Source organism: Lycium ferocissimum, chromosome 6, assembly GCF_029784015.1.
Source record: "Lycium ferocissimum isolate CSIRO_LF1 chromosome 6, AGI_CSIRO_Lferr_CH_V1, whole genome shotgun sequence".
Lineage (NCBI taxonomy): Eukaryota > Viridiplantae > Streptophyta > Magnoliopsida > Solanales > Solanaceae > Lycium > Lycium ferocissimum.
Window position 1 is genome coordinate 35,214,719 of NC_081347.1, and position 15,601 is coordinate 35,230,319.

Genomic DNA, 15,601 nt, shown 5'->3' on the forward strand with positions numbered 1-15,601 from the left:
TGAGCTATTGAGATTAGTTGATTAAAGGGGGCAAGCCCGTCAAGTGCCAGTGATGACCTCCAGTTTGGGTCGTGACAGCAAGATATTAAGGAACTGCAAAATTTGTTACCATAAAATGAGGGCCTTCTTTGTAAAAAAACATCTTGGAGCTTTACCTTTCAAGTCGAACTGCACTGCCAATTAGTGTGGCAACCAAATGAATAATTATGCCAGAAGAAAGCAAGAAAGGCACAGATAATCCAATCAGCAAAGTGACAGTTTTGAGTGGTTTTGGCAGCCGTGCTGGTGACAAAGTTGCTTCAAGAAATCCATCTACATTTTCAGAACATTGATCAGTTAACAGAGATAACAACTGATACAAGGAAGTCTAGTTATTCTACTAGGACAATGCGTTAAAACTAAATATCCACACTACAAGAATCTGTCCAAAATATATGGTCAACTTATGGTGTCTCATCTCCATATCATAAATGTCAAAGCTAAGGAATGAAATAAATGTGGACTCACATGCAAATGCAGGAAAGACTAGCCAAGCAAGAGCCAAATAAGAAGATCCTATCTTGTAAAAGTTTCCCACAATCAAAAGAATAAGCCACTGCATTAAACCGGCTTTATAGAGCCATCTCTCAGCTTCTAACTTTGCCAGATCATCTCGCACAACCAAAGGCAGGTTCACATTCCTTCTAGAAAATGTCTTTGTCAGATACTTCAACAGAATGAGATAACCCACATGTTGACCAGTGAAAGCCCCGAGCACAGCAGGTGCCCCAAACAAACCAACTACTAGCCATGGACTTGAAATGAAGGGAATGGGCGAAGATGATACGAGGGGAAGAACAAAGGCAACAAGTGCGGAGAAACCAATAGCGCATATCCACATGAGCATGAGACTCAAGGATGATAAGGCCAATGATATCATGGCAGAATATCCACCCATAATTAATGATGTCGTCCAAATTAAAAGTGACTGCAATATCACTGAATTGTAGATCATACTGGCAACACTCTGACGGAATACAACCATGTATGTTCCCTGAAATATCAGTTAAAATGCATCAGGAAACAAAGTTGCCGTGAAAAACAGATGTAGGATAAACTCTAAATAGGAAGTTATCAGTATTGATCATAATGCGCTGAGACTCGATTATAGCTTTCCCTGCTTTTATCAAACAATAAAAAAATAACGTTGCCCTCATCAGTTTAGCGAATCTTTTGTCATTAGATTCCCTGTCATTTAAGATGCATCATGCTCACTGATCCTAAGCAACAGGGATTCAGACTATTCAAGGGAACCTCAGATGAATATCAATTGTATGGAACTATATGTCCTTTCTGATGAGAAAAAAAAAATTCATTAATCAAAGGAAAAGGTAAAGCACAGAATAATCATGACCTTGAGCTATATGGAAGACTTACTCGTGGCAACCTTCTGGCCGCCCATCGACCTATAACGCCAGTCACTACTCCCACTGGTAGTAAGCCCCATAACCCAAACCGGCGAAGAACAAACAAAAATTGCTAAAAGAAAAAAAAAGAACAGCTAAAGTAAAAATTAGTTTTGAGCCTAAAGGTACCACTGGGAAAAACATTTTATCTTATTCCACATGTCAAGAAAGAATTTTGCTATATCCAGTCAATAAGGTAGAGGCATATGCCAAGGTTGAAGTACTTTAGCACAATCCTCAAGCCAAACGCACCAGAAAACTGTGTGCGTTTTTTTTGAGTCAACCTGTGTCCGATTCCCTTGCATTTTCATCATACCTAGGAGAATTGCTTTAGAGCCCGTTTGGATCGGCTTATAAGTTGGCTTATTAGCTGTTTTCAGCTTTTTTGAGTGTTTGGCTGGCCAGCTTAAAGTCATTTTGTGCTTCAAATAAGCTCAAAAAAATAATTGGACCCATTTAACTTAGTTTATCTAAAGCAGCTTATAAGCTGAAAACAGCTTATAAGCCAAAAAAAATAAGTTGGACTACCCCAACTTATTTTTTTCAGCTTATAAGCTGCAAACAGCTTTAAGCTATAAGCCAATCCAAACGGGCTCTTAATCTGCATCCAATCCACAACAAGTCAAAGGCATTTTCTCTATTGTGAACAAGAGATCGCATGAAATATTTCCATATTAAGAGTTCTTTTCTTTCTTGGAAGAAGAAAAGAGACTGGACAATGGAACCAATATTAGGGAAAGCAGGCTTGCAAGAATAAGATCCTGCATAACAGTTCATTCACGAATTTACTCTCAGCAAAAGGGCTTCTCACTATCTCAAAGCTTGGGCCCGCGATTTTTACCTTCTTGTTTCTCAAACATTGTGCTACATATATGCTTTTACAATTTCCATTACATGTAGTCACAATCTGATGTATGGATAAAACCAGGGATGACTTATAGATTTCCACAATCAACTTACCCACAACCTATCATTTCCACCTTTTACATTGGCTTCATCAGTGCAATGAATAGGGGATGCTTGATAACCAAACTACTTCATTCACAATGAATTTGCAGTACGACTTATATTTCTATTTTTCCTCTTCTCTGGAAAGCCAAATAAGCATATTCAAGCGTTGCAAGAGTAAATATTATCCCACATGGTTCTGCTAATATTATCCCACATGGTTCTGCTACTCTTGTAGTACTAATATTTTTTTTTGATCAAGTAAAAGTATTTTCATTAATAAACATTCCACAACGGCCGTATACAAAGGGTATACCAAAAGATCAAGAATCTACAAAATATGATTCTCTACAAACTCCACCCAATCCTCTATACAACTAGGAACTTCTTGCTTACACCAAAAGTAAATAAGAGAGCGGAGACTACTCCTCAACTGAGAGAAACTCGACTCTATGCCTTTAGAAGATCTCCTATTTCTCTTTCTCCAAACTACCCACATTAATGCAAGCGGTACGACGTTCCAAGCCCTTCGTTTTGTCCTCCGGCTCTTCCAACTGAACATCAAATCTTTCACAATTCTTGGCATTAACCAATGTGTGTGAAACCACCTAAATATCCCACCATAATCTCATGGTAAGGCCACAATGTAGAAGAAGGTGATCCATGTCCTCGCCCATCTCTTGTAGTACTAATATACCTGGCAAAAGGGCTGGGTTTCCAGATTTACACTTAATCCCCTTATTAAGTGCGAAGTGACCAAATCCCAACGTCTCGAGTTAATAGTAATATGCAAATTTTAATTAAGGGTAGTTTAGTCAAATTACCTATTTTCCTAGGAGTTGGTATTTTCTTAATGGGTGTGCTAAAGGCTAAGTGGACGCTTATTTTGAACCGAGGGAATATATTGGTTGCACTTAGCTCAATTGGGTTTTTCCCTATACCAAAACCCTAATTGACTCACCTGGCCCGATATTGGTAATCGGCCTGCAACCTCCCAAAGCCCGCTCAAGTCTAAATTAATTATTTGGAATGCTACCATCAAGATTAAAACCATTGATCTTCTTATTCCAAGTTTAAGGCCACAATAAAACACAAAGAAGGTTCATTGTCAACAAACACACTTTCGATACAAATATTTTAATTTTATTGAAATATATGCATTTATACAAACACTCCTAAAATGAACAGATGTAATTATAACATCGATAAAACGGTAAGAAAATGAAAATTCAGAAATCCTTACCATAAAATCAAAATCAAAAACTACAATATTTTTACAAATAGTTGACTTTATTTTTTATTTTTATTTTTCTTTAGTAGATTTTTTAAAAAAACTCTCGCCGCTTTTTTAAAAACATTAAGAGACATAATTTATTATAAGGTATTCAGAGATTGATAATTAACATCAAACAAAATAATCAATACTGAACTTTATACTCTTATAAATAATATGGATGAATTTGGCTCTAAAAATGCTACTCCCTCCGTTTCAATTTGTTTGTCTGGTTTTGAATTGGCACGGAGTTTAAGAAAGTACAGAAGACTTTTGAATCTTGTGTGTGATCTTAGATTAAAGATATGTATAAAATACCAAAACTCCCTTTAATCTTGTGGTCTTAAACATGCCATGTAGAAAGTTGGACTTAAAGAGTTGCCAAAAAAGGAAAAAGGCATTCTCTTTTAAACGGAATAAAAAGGAAAGTAAGACAAACAAATTGAAACAAAGGGTGTATTATTTAAATCAACTTTTTCATGATAAAAGTTTCAATGTTTTCCTCCCAAATTGTTTTGTTTGGGTTGCAGCAAAGGAAGCATGTCTTACTCACGAGAATCTGCAGAGAAGAGGAATTGCCTTAAGCAATAGGTGTTATATGTGTGAAGAAGAACTAGAAACAGTCAATCATTTACTCATTCACTGCAAGATGGCAAGACAATGCTGGGAGCTCACTTAAATATGTATGGTATCAAATGGGTAATGCCTCCCAATATTAGGAGCTTGTTGGAGACTTGGCATTATCAAAAAATGGCAAAAAGTAAACAAGCAGTATGGAGAACAATTCCTCTTTGCATTCTATGGACAATTTGGTTGGATAGGAATAAGATCTGCTTTGAAGGGAAAAGGCAACATATACCCGGGATAAAAAATAGCTGTCTTTTAAATTTGTATTTCTGGTGTAAATGCAGTGTCATGGAAATCATGGAGCAATATATGAACTTTCTAGAAGAGATAGGAGATTTGTAGTTTTGTCGTGTCCTGGTGGTAGTTGGACTTTTGTATCCTGTACCATCTTGGTACTTTTTTTTTTACTTTTTTTGTTTTAATAAAATATTACCTTATCAAACAAAAAAATTGAAAGGGAAAAGGCGCGTTCTTTATTGAAAGAGCGTGATGGTAGAGTTAGATGTTAAAGAAATAATTCAAGAGACCGCAAAGTGGACACACGATTGCAAAATTACATGCATTTGACGTTTAATTCTTTCTCACTTATTATTTAGTCCTCTTATTTTAAGTTTTTTATTCTTTATACTATAAGTCTATAAATATGATTTATATCTTACATCACTAGTTATGTGAGGCCCGTGCTAAGCCCGGGCCCAAACTCAAGATATAAAAGCAGATATTTTAATTAAAGAAATATAATTTGTGTTAGTACAAGTGTACAATAACAACAACAACCATATACCCATTGTAGTCCCACAAGTGGGTAGTTATATAAAAGCAAAATTTTCATTCCACTCCTTTAATATTTTAACTTCCATTTTGATGAAATTATTTAATTCAAATCAAATTTGGAACCAAAATTTGACATTATAACTTATGTATCCTAATCTTCTGAAGTTATTTAATTCTAAATAAATAATCTATACATAGTTAATGAACTTTTAAGACAAATACATAATTTAACTTGTGCGACGGATGGAGCCATTCTCCTCTCTTAATTAGGGATTAGGGGTTCGAACATGGATATGGAAAAGAATCTTTGGAGGAAGCGCTCCCCCGAATAGGCGCGATGCGGTTAATTATCTGGATTAATTGGGCTCAAATGCGGATATCGAGCACCAATCGAAAATCAAAGAACGTGAAAAATAAGGTAGGAGGTTCGATAGCTTTTGAAAAGTAGACTTTAAAAACAAAAAACAAAAAAATTGACATAAATAAATAAGATTAGGACCTAAAAGTAATTAATTAAAAAGTTTTAAAAAAATTTGAAAATTATTGTAAGGACTACAAAAGTCCCTGTGCTCGATAGCTTTTGAAAAGTAGACTTTAAAAACAAAAAACAAAAAAATTGACTTAAATAAATAAAATTAGGACATAAAAGTAATTAATGAAAAAGTTTTTAAAAATTTGAGAAATTATTGTGAGGACTACAAAAGTCCTCACATTCCCACTAAAAGTAATTAATTAAAAAGTTTTTAAAAAATTTGAAAATTATTGTAAGGACTACAAAAGTCCCCAGGCTCGATAGCTTTTGAAAAGTAGACTTTAAAAACAAAAAACAAAAAAATTGACTTAAATAAATAAAATTAGGACATAAAAGTAATTAATGAAAAAGTTTTTAAAAATTTGGGAAATTATTGTGAGGACTACAAAAGTCCTCACATTCCCTCTTATATATAATAGTAATATTCAAGATTTGAGGAGGTTGTTTTCCTTAATATTATTCTTATTCAATTTAAATTTTTATTTACGAAAAAGAAGTATTTATAAACTAATGAAGAAAACATTATATAATTAAATTAAAATTTATACTTCATAAACTTAAGCTTATTAAACTAAATTGTATAACCGTAAGGAAGAAAATAGAAGAAATTCCAAAAGTATGCACTACCCTGACCAATATTATCAAAGGTGAAAACCAAAAGCAAAAAGATATAAAAAAAGAGGGATGAGGTATGTTAAGTTTGTGAGTGCCACGTACAAATAAAGTGGCGTTTTATTGAAGAAAACCCTAGGGGCTAATTTATCATAGCACAATCCTTGAGAATAATTTACACAATATTCTTAATAATTCTCTTGACTTTTAACATTGTACCTGCTACCTTTCGCTGTGTCTAAATTCCCACAGTGATCTTATCAATTTTTAGTGCAAGCTCTGACATTTCTTCATTCATTGGACAAGTCATTTAGCTTGCTTTCGAATTGTTGTTAGATTATCCTTTATTGGACACTATCTTATTGCTCATGTAAACTACTAAATGTGATGTTTCCGTCACAAGAGATGCCAAAGTTAATTGTAATCCAAGTCAAAAATCATCTAAATCCTTGTTAACTAGACACTTCACCAAACAATACTACTACTTTTACGCCTCAATCTAAAACTAGTTGGATATATAAATCCTCACTGTTCGTCTCACTCCACTTCCGTTTCATTTGGGGCCTGTTTGGAAAGCCACCCAGGTAATTGGAATTGGCTGTAATTGGGTGTAATTACACAGTTTGGTCTGTTTGTTTGACTATGTAATTACACATTTAGGTGGGAATTAGGTGTAATTGAGAGGGTGTAATTACACTCTCCAATTCTCAAGAAGGGGCTGAGAATTGGGTGTAATTACACCCTGTAATTACAGGGTTACTTTTTAGTTTATTTCTTTTTAATTTTAATTTAATTTCTTTTATGTTTTAATTTATTTTTACTTCTATTATTTAATTTATTTTTACTTTTTAATTATTTGTATTTTTTAAAATATATTTATCTTTTTATAGAATTTATATTCCGTTTCCTTTCTTCTCATTCCCAACCTTTACTTCTTGTGGTTCCATGTAATTGCTCGTATTTTTTTTAGTTTTTTATTTTATTCATTTAGCATAACCGTGTTAATATTCTAATTTTTAAAACTACATCTCTTAATATTAGAAAGAATGAGTCATTAGCAAACTTGGCATATAAAAAGTGAATTTATTAAAGTAGAATTTCGTTGTAAATGAGGTTATTAACTTATACTTTCCCTTTCTTTTGAATTATAGGAGTATTTACTTATGTTACGTTGAAACTTACTTATGTAATGTTAGAATTTGACATAAGAGTATTATGTTAAAAATATTCTTTCAGATTTTGAATTTAGGTTATATTTTCGATTTTAAAAATATTTGCTTTAGTACTACTTGTTATTTCACATTGCATGTTGTTTATTTTTCACTTACAGTTGATAGAATTATTGTCAAACATTTGAATAGTGTTATGGCATTATATTTATAAGCATTCTTTTTTTGTCAAACATCCAATCCCATGATGTTCTCACAAAAAAAGTATGCTTTTAATTTTTATAATCAATTAAAATTAAAATATTATTAATTTGAAATTATATATCAATTATTTTTTTACAATATTGGTTACAAATATATGATTATTAATTAACATATTTTCAAGAAACAATGTATTAGTAAATAACTAATTTAATATCATTTATGAAGGCACAAATTTTTTAAATATTAATTTTAAATTTTTTATAATTACATTTTATTTTTAAATTAAACTAAGCGGTAATTACATTTGTGCAACCAAACATCACGTTTGTAATTACACTGTAATTACATTATGACAAACAAACAGGTCGTTGTAATTACAATACTGTGTAATTACTAGGCTGTGTAATTACTAGGGTAGTAATTACACCAATTCCAATTACCAGGTGGCTTTCCAAACAGGCTCTTAATATTCAATAATTTAGAAAAACTTGATAATCTCACATCCAAGATGTGATATGATGGAGCCCCTTGACAATTTTTTTATCACATACGCGTGCCCACGTGAACATTCTGCATTGTGAGAAGTTATCATAAATTGACCTAGGCGCTTTACCAAGATAAAAGCAAATAGTGATAATCTCAAGAACTACCAATAGGAAAAGGCCTTCTATGTTGTCAAATGATCGCAGAAGCCAAGTCCCATCTGACTGGTTATTATAAGATCTACAGTACCCATCTTGTTCTTTTTTTCTACATAAATAATATAATTAGTCCTGCAGTAGATACCAATTTCAAGGTAAAAAGGTATTATCAACAACCAACAACCCACCCAGAAACCAAAAAATTCAAACAAAAGAACTGCAGTTCAGGAACATACCAAAATGTCAAAATATATAGCAGTATCCTGGCCAGATTTTCCACGGGAAGTTGTCGCCTTGCCTTTGGGAAAATTAGTAGAAGTTCCAGCCTTAAGCAGAAACGCAAGCATATTTTCTCCAAGATGTTGAAGAGAACCAGGCTTCAAAAGCTTTAATTTGTCATTCTGCACTCAAAAGGCGCTATATTTGTATAAAATAACATACTCCCAGAATTATTATAAAAAATAAAAAAAAAATCTATAGAAGTGACAAGTCTATTGGGGCTTTAAGAAAGAAGAAAAACCTTCAAACTAAAGCACACAAATCATGATGATTACCTTACAATGTGAATATAGCTTATAACACCAAAACTAATTACTCCCGCTGTCGCAATTTATGTGGCACTCTTTCCTCTTTAGTTAGTCCCGGAAAAAGGACTATCCTTCTATATTTAGTAAAAATTTAATTTTAAACTTCCCATTTTACCCTTAATGAGACGATTTATGGCCACAAAATTTCTATGGTTTGTTTTAGACCACAAGTTATAAAAGTCTTTCTTTTACTTTTAAATTTCGTGCTCAATCAAACGCCCTCACATAAATTGGGACAGAGGAAGTACTTTGGGATAGAGGGAGTACTAACTTTGATATCCAATATACAAACATTAAAATACTAATCCCAACCAAAACTCAATTAGATATCATTAAAATGTTAATTCAACATCCCCATGAAATGAAAATATCACAGATTTTTTTATAAGGTAAGATTTTATTGAAGACAGTATCAGCTTGATACTGAGCCGAGGGTCTTTCGGAAACAGCCGTCCTACCTTGGTAGGAGTCAGGTCTGCGTACACTCTACCCTCCCCAGACCCCACGGTGTGGGATTTCACTGGGTTGTTGTTGTTGTTGTTGTTGTTGTATCAGCTTGATACTGTGAAATTACAACGAAAAAGCTGGACTTGATAACATTAAAATCCTAAGCAGTCTAACAAGTCCAACAAATTATGAAAATCCAGAACAACATTTCCCTCCTTCTAGAAGTACAAATATGTAAACTATTTTTCACAGATGTAACTGCTCCTTTTTGCCTTCAAAACACCTCATATTTCTTTCTTTCTATATAGTCCAAGCTACGCATAGAGGAATAGATACTCCACATTTTCTTTAGGGATGCTTCTGGACATGCAGATTCCCAACTTTCTAATACATTTCTGAACTGCATAGGACTTGCCCATTGGATGCCAAAATTAGCCATGAATACGGACCAGACTTTCCAGGTAAGATCACAGTGTAGAAAATATGATCCACTGATTCACATGATCTTTCACACAAGTAGCATCTACTGCACAGGATCCAGCCCCTTTTCATCAAAATTTCTTGTGGAAGATATGCTTCAAGAGACACCAGCCAACCAAAAAAAAAAAAAGAACTTTTGTTTGGACTGAAGACTTCCAAATCATCTTCCGTGGCCACTCTTGTACTTGCATCATATTGAGTATTTTATAGAATGAGCTGACGGTAAAGGAACCCTTTTCTATTAGCTTTCCAGAACAGGCCATCTTCTTTTTCTGGAATATACTTTACTGATTGCATCTTCTGAATAATTCAACTTCCTGTATTTCCTTGTCAAAGAGGTTCCTTCTGAATACAAAGTTCCATTCAGCATCAGAAAATATATCTGCTAGGACTTCAAAATTATTGGCCAGTCTATATAAGTTGGGAAATTGGTCTTTCAGCAAACCAACATACTTTGCCCTTAACTATCTTTCCAAAATTTGATCTTTTTTCCCATTGCCTGCCATCAAGCCAACATACTTCTTGAATTCCTCCCAAAGGCAACAAATCTGCCTCCAAACAACTATTTCATTTTTTTTTTGAAACTGGTAGAGTTGTATTCCTCAGCATTAAGGGTATGCTGGCCACCTCCAAAAAGTGAGTAACCAAAAGAAAGGAAAAAAACTTACAGGAAACGTAGAAAATCTACAATCTGATCTGTTTCCTCTATACAAAGTTGTTTACACCAAAAAAGTAAAGATACAATACAATTCCATTTAACTTTCTGAATAGAATTGGATCTATCTTCAAAACATCTACCATTTCTTTCAGTCCACACAGTCCACCATATGCAGGCTGGTATTATCCTCCACCACCTTTTCTGACTTTTGCTCCCTCCCCTTCTCATCCAGCAACTGAACAGATCTGAAGTGTACTCTGGTATGATCCATCTTGTATTAGAATGTTTGAGAAAGATTTCCCAAAGATAGGCAGTGAACTCACAATGAAGAAACAGATGTTTGTTAGTTTCCCCTGTTTTGTTGCAGAGAAAACATCTGGGTACTAACTGCATCCCTTTCTTTTGTAAAACTTCTTGAGTAAGACAGGCTCTCTTTACCACTAACCATGTGAAACATTTCACCTTGGTAGGTACCGAGGTTTTCCAGATGAATTCCATTGATATTGTGGGCTTCCAGCTCCACCTTGCATCTCTATCTTGTATGCACTGTTGACTGTGAAACAACCATCCTTGCTATGCTTCCCTTCCATATAATCTTATCAGGTTCTGTTGTGATACCGCTGGAGCCTCCTAGTTTTCCAAGTAATGATGCCACCCTCTCCACTTCCCAATCATTTAGCAGCCTTCTAAAAGAAAGGTCCCAATTTGGGATTATTACAAATAATGAACAGATCTGGGAATGATTCCATTAGAGGAGTTTGGTCAATCCATCCTTCTTTCCAGAATTTAATCTTGACCCCATTACCCACCTTAACTTTCAGATTTGCTTCCATCAATGGCCACAAAGCCCTGATAGTTCCCCACACTCCAACCCCAAAGGATTCAATGACTGTTTTTGTACACCAAGGACTAAGTTCACCAAATTTAGCCATGATCACTTCCTTCCATAGGGCATTTTCCTCTCCATTATATCTCCATAGCCACTTCATCATAAGACTATTGTTTTGTAGTCTTAGATTTCTGATTCCCAATCCACCCCTTGCTTTGCTAAGTATTACTTTATCCCATTCCACCAAACTGTAACCCTTTCCTTCTTTGCAACCTTGCCATAGAAATTTTCTCCTTAGCTTGTCTAATTTTTTCACTACTGTTGAAGGAAGAGGAAATAAGGACATCACATATGTAGGGAGAGAATCTAGCAAAGAGTTAATCAAGGTTAATCTTCCCCCAAGTGACAAATATTGTGCTTTCCACCTTGCAAGCTTCTTCTCAGTTTTCTCCACTATACCATCCCAGATCTCCAGTGCCTTATGCTTGTTACCCAGTGGCATACCTAGGTAAGTTGTAGCTGCACCTTAATATGCTTGCCAGATCTTGAATATGAGGGACTTCTTTGACAAGGAATAGACTGCTTTTCGCCCAATTGACCCTCAAACCTGCTACAGCTTCAAAAACCATCAACATCAATCTGATATAGCAGATCTGTTCCGCCTTTAGTTCACAAAAAATAACAGTGTCATCAGCATACAATAAGTGACAGATCTCCATTTCCTCCCCAGCTCTACCACCAATTTGAAATCCCCTGATCCATCTATTATGTATTGCAATTCTCATCATGCTATCAAATCCTTCCATTGCCAGAATAAAAAGGAAAGGAGAGAGAGGGTCACCCTGTCTCAAACCCCTCTCAGATGGAAAAACCCCCACAGGTTCTCCATTTACAAGAGCAGAAAACCTGACAGTTTTAATACAAAACTCAATCCAGTTCAGCCATTTGCTACCAAACCCCATCTGCCTGAGACTGTTTAATAAGAATTTCCAATTTACATGATCATAGGCTTTCTGAATATCAAGTTTGCACATAACACCAGGTTCCAGTCCCTTCATTCTTGAATCAATACATTCACTAGCTATGAGTGCAGCATCCATAATTTGTCTCCCTTTTATAAAAGCCATCTGATGTTTGTTGATCAGCTACTCACCACTTTCTTCAACCTTTCTGCTAGTAGCTTTGCAATAATTTTGTAGACTCCACCTACCAAACTTATTGGCCTGTAGTCCTTCAGATCAGCAACACCTATTTTCTTAGGGATCAAAGCTATGAAGGTAGCATTAAAGCTTTTTTCAAAAGTCTGGACAGTGCTTATGATATCTTCCTTCAACATTTCCCAGAAAGAAAGAAAAAACAACACAGGAAAACCATCTCGTCCAGGAGCCCTCTCCATAGCACATAAATTGATACACTCCAGAATTTCCTCCTCCTCAAATTGTCTTTGTGACCATATCTATTCTTCACTAGAGATCACTGAAGTTTCATGAAGCTGCTAATCAGGTCTCCAAGATTCAATCTCCTTATATAATTCTTGATAAAAATTCTGAGCAGCCTCCTTAATCTCCTCAGGGTCAGTGACATTAACCACATCCACGTCTAGATGATCCATGGAATTAAATCTTTTGTAAGCCGTAGCAATTCTGTGAAAAAAAATTGGTGTTCTTATCACCATATTTCAACCATTGTATCCTGGATCTTTGCTTCCATGCTATCTCTTCATTTTTTGCCACTTCCTCAAATTCCATAGCCAAATGTGCCTTTTGAAGCAATTCATCATCAGTGAGAATTCTCTGATCTTGAATAGTTTCCCAGCTAGAAATCTGGTTGAGAATGTCCTCCTTCCTTTGCTTCCAATTTCCCCTATTGTTCTTGCTCCACTCCTTCAGCTTTGCCTTTAGTAGTTTCAGCTTCTCAGCTAAAACATGTCCAGGTCTACCCATAACAATGAAAGAACTCCACCATTCATTCACCTTGTCTTTGAAGCCCTCAACTTCCAACCACCAAGCCTCAAATTTAAAATAAGATTTCTTTAGCTCCCAATTACCACAACCCATCAGAATAGGATTATGATCCGATCCTAACTTAGGCAGAAGGCTCTGTTTAATGTGAGTAAATTCCTCCTCCCATTGTGCACAATGAAGGAATCTGTCAATCCTGGAAGCACTCCTATGATTTTCCCCCCTTCTCCAAGTGTAAGATCCTCCAAATAAAGGAGGATCAACCAGTTCAAGATTCTCAATACAAGCAGAAAACTCTACCATATCACCATTTATTCTGTTGCAGTTTGAGGAAAACAGGAATTGATAAATCATAATGCTCCCAGGCACATTCCCCAAGACGTTTCTCTTTCCTACTTCCTAGGAAGGAGGAACACCCCTTTCCCGGCAGCTTTTCAGCCGGAAATAGCCCTTTCTTTCCTTTGCCTTCCCTGAGCTAACACCTTCTGTGATAGTTTCATTCCTTTTCTTTCTTATTCTACGGTCAGATCTTTCTTTGTCCAATGGAGGAAAATAGGATTTATTTCAATGCAGGCTTCAAATCCTTTGACATCACCAGATGGTCAGTTGGCAGAGACACCTGGTTTGAATGGGTTGAAAGAAGTCGTAACATGATGAGAAGATCAACTATGAGTATAACGGGTCTGAGATGGGTATGCTCTATTCTAAAAGAAGGCTCCAAGGACGGCAAAAATGTGATCAGAAGGTGGAAATCCAAGAAGAAATTATCTGAAATCTTTTGTACGAGGAAAGCAAATGAGCATGGAAGATATATGAGCATTCTCTTGCTGCATGGAATGGAAAGATCAATCATTATAATCCCAGAACTGGCTTTAAATGCAAGTTGGACAGAGATAGCATTGAAGATAGAAAAGTTCATTCAATGCCCCAACCAACTGAAGATTGCAGAACCACCCAGATTCACCAAAAAAGAATGCCCTTATGTCAAAGCAGTAAGGGAGAGTAAACGGCATTCTAATACTCTTCGAGAATCGACAGTTACTTCCACCAAAGGAGAAATATGTATCTCAGAGTCTCCTGGGGTTAGGGACACCGGAATCTTTAAGAGATGCATCGTCGGGTCTTTTACTGAAGGAGAAACAGAGGTTCCCACTCTATCGGACATCAGGAGGTGGGTTGTGGTTACATGGAAAGCGGTTTTTGGGATAAATATCCACGAGATGGCCAACAATATGTTCCTATTTGAGTTCCCCAATAGGAACATGGCTGAACAAGTCATTCAGAAAGAATGGAGGTGGAAGAAGACTAAATTGAAGCTCCAGTAGTGGAATCCAACAGCTGGATGCGCACCATCGAATCAAGTCGCAAAAACCACATGGATCAGAGCACTTGGGGTACCTCTCCAACTATGGTCCCAGACGGTTTTCACTGAAATTGGGAATAGCTGCGGTGGATGGGTCTCTACTGAAGAAGAGACTGATCTGAAAAATCATATGAAGTGGGCGAGAATTCAAATTTCAGGTGACGGTCGGTATTGCCCTAGTGAAGTTACTATAGAAAGAGATGGCATCAAATTCTATATTCCGATATGGGTGGAGCAGAGTGTTCGATTTGAAATTGCTTCGCCAGCGAACAGAAAGAGGTTGTCGGAATCTGACAAGCCCATCGAAGAAACCAGTGGTCTGAAGAAGGACTCGGACCAGCAGTTAAAAGCAAAGTCCAATTCAGAAAAAGGACAGAAGGGCAGGCCTATCACTGCTGATACACAGTGGGATCACATGGGGTGTGCAGATACAGCTGGAATATTTTTAAATAAGGGTCTGGGGCCACGTGACAGGGAGATGGCCTTTCCTTTACACTCTTCTTATTATTATTTGGGCCAACACAGAACTAGGCCCAAAAATAATAAATGGTCTGGGCTTGATGGTGCAGCACATGTTATTTTTAATGACATTAATGGGCTGCAGACTGAAAACAAGTTTGATCCTTTATCTGTAGAAACTACGATTTCCCAGTCGACTTCTTCAGAACCAGTAGCACCGACACTTGAAGCTATTTCAATTCATGAAGAAACAGAAAGCTATGGGGGAAAAGACTCAGACATAGGCGTAGAAGACTTGCAGATGAAGAAAACTATTGAGAACATGGTGGTGAACCTTATTGCAGACAATTCTGAGATAGAGAAGCAAGCACAAAAAGATCAACTTGCCACAGTGATTAGGCAAGTTAATTCAGAAATTGAAGAATGGGTATTAGAAGATGCAGAACCTATTCAACAAGACATGAGTTTAATGTTGCATAATGAGGAGATGAATACTACATGGGTGAAGCAAAACATGATTAAACTGGGGAAAATTTTTGGGGCTGATTTCAAGGGGCATGAGGAGGAAGCACTGGAACTACTGACGCAAATA

At 35.9% G+C, this 15,601-nt stretch overlaps 1 protein-coding gene across 3 annotated transcripts in view; it reads right to left on the reverse strand.

The window, feature by feature from the left end:
- LOC132059641 (uncharacterized) overlaps positions 1-15,601 on the reverse strand; it is a 41,642-nt gene that overhangs the window by 11,545 nt on the left and 14,496 nt on the right. For all 3 annotated transcript variants that reach the window (XM_059452322.1, XM_059452324.1, XM_059452323.1), the window contains 3 exons: positions 8,462-8,626; positions 508-1,033; positions 156-312 (listed from right to left, as the gene is read on the reverse strand). In XM_059452322.1, the coding sequence (XP_059308305.1) occupies positions 156-312; positions 508-1,033; positions 8,462-8,626 (848 nt within the window). The remainder of the gene's footprint in view (positions 1-155; positions 313-507; positions 1,034-8,461; positions 8,627-15,601) is intronic.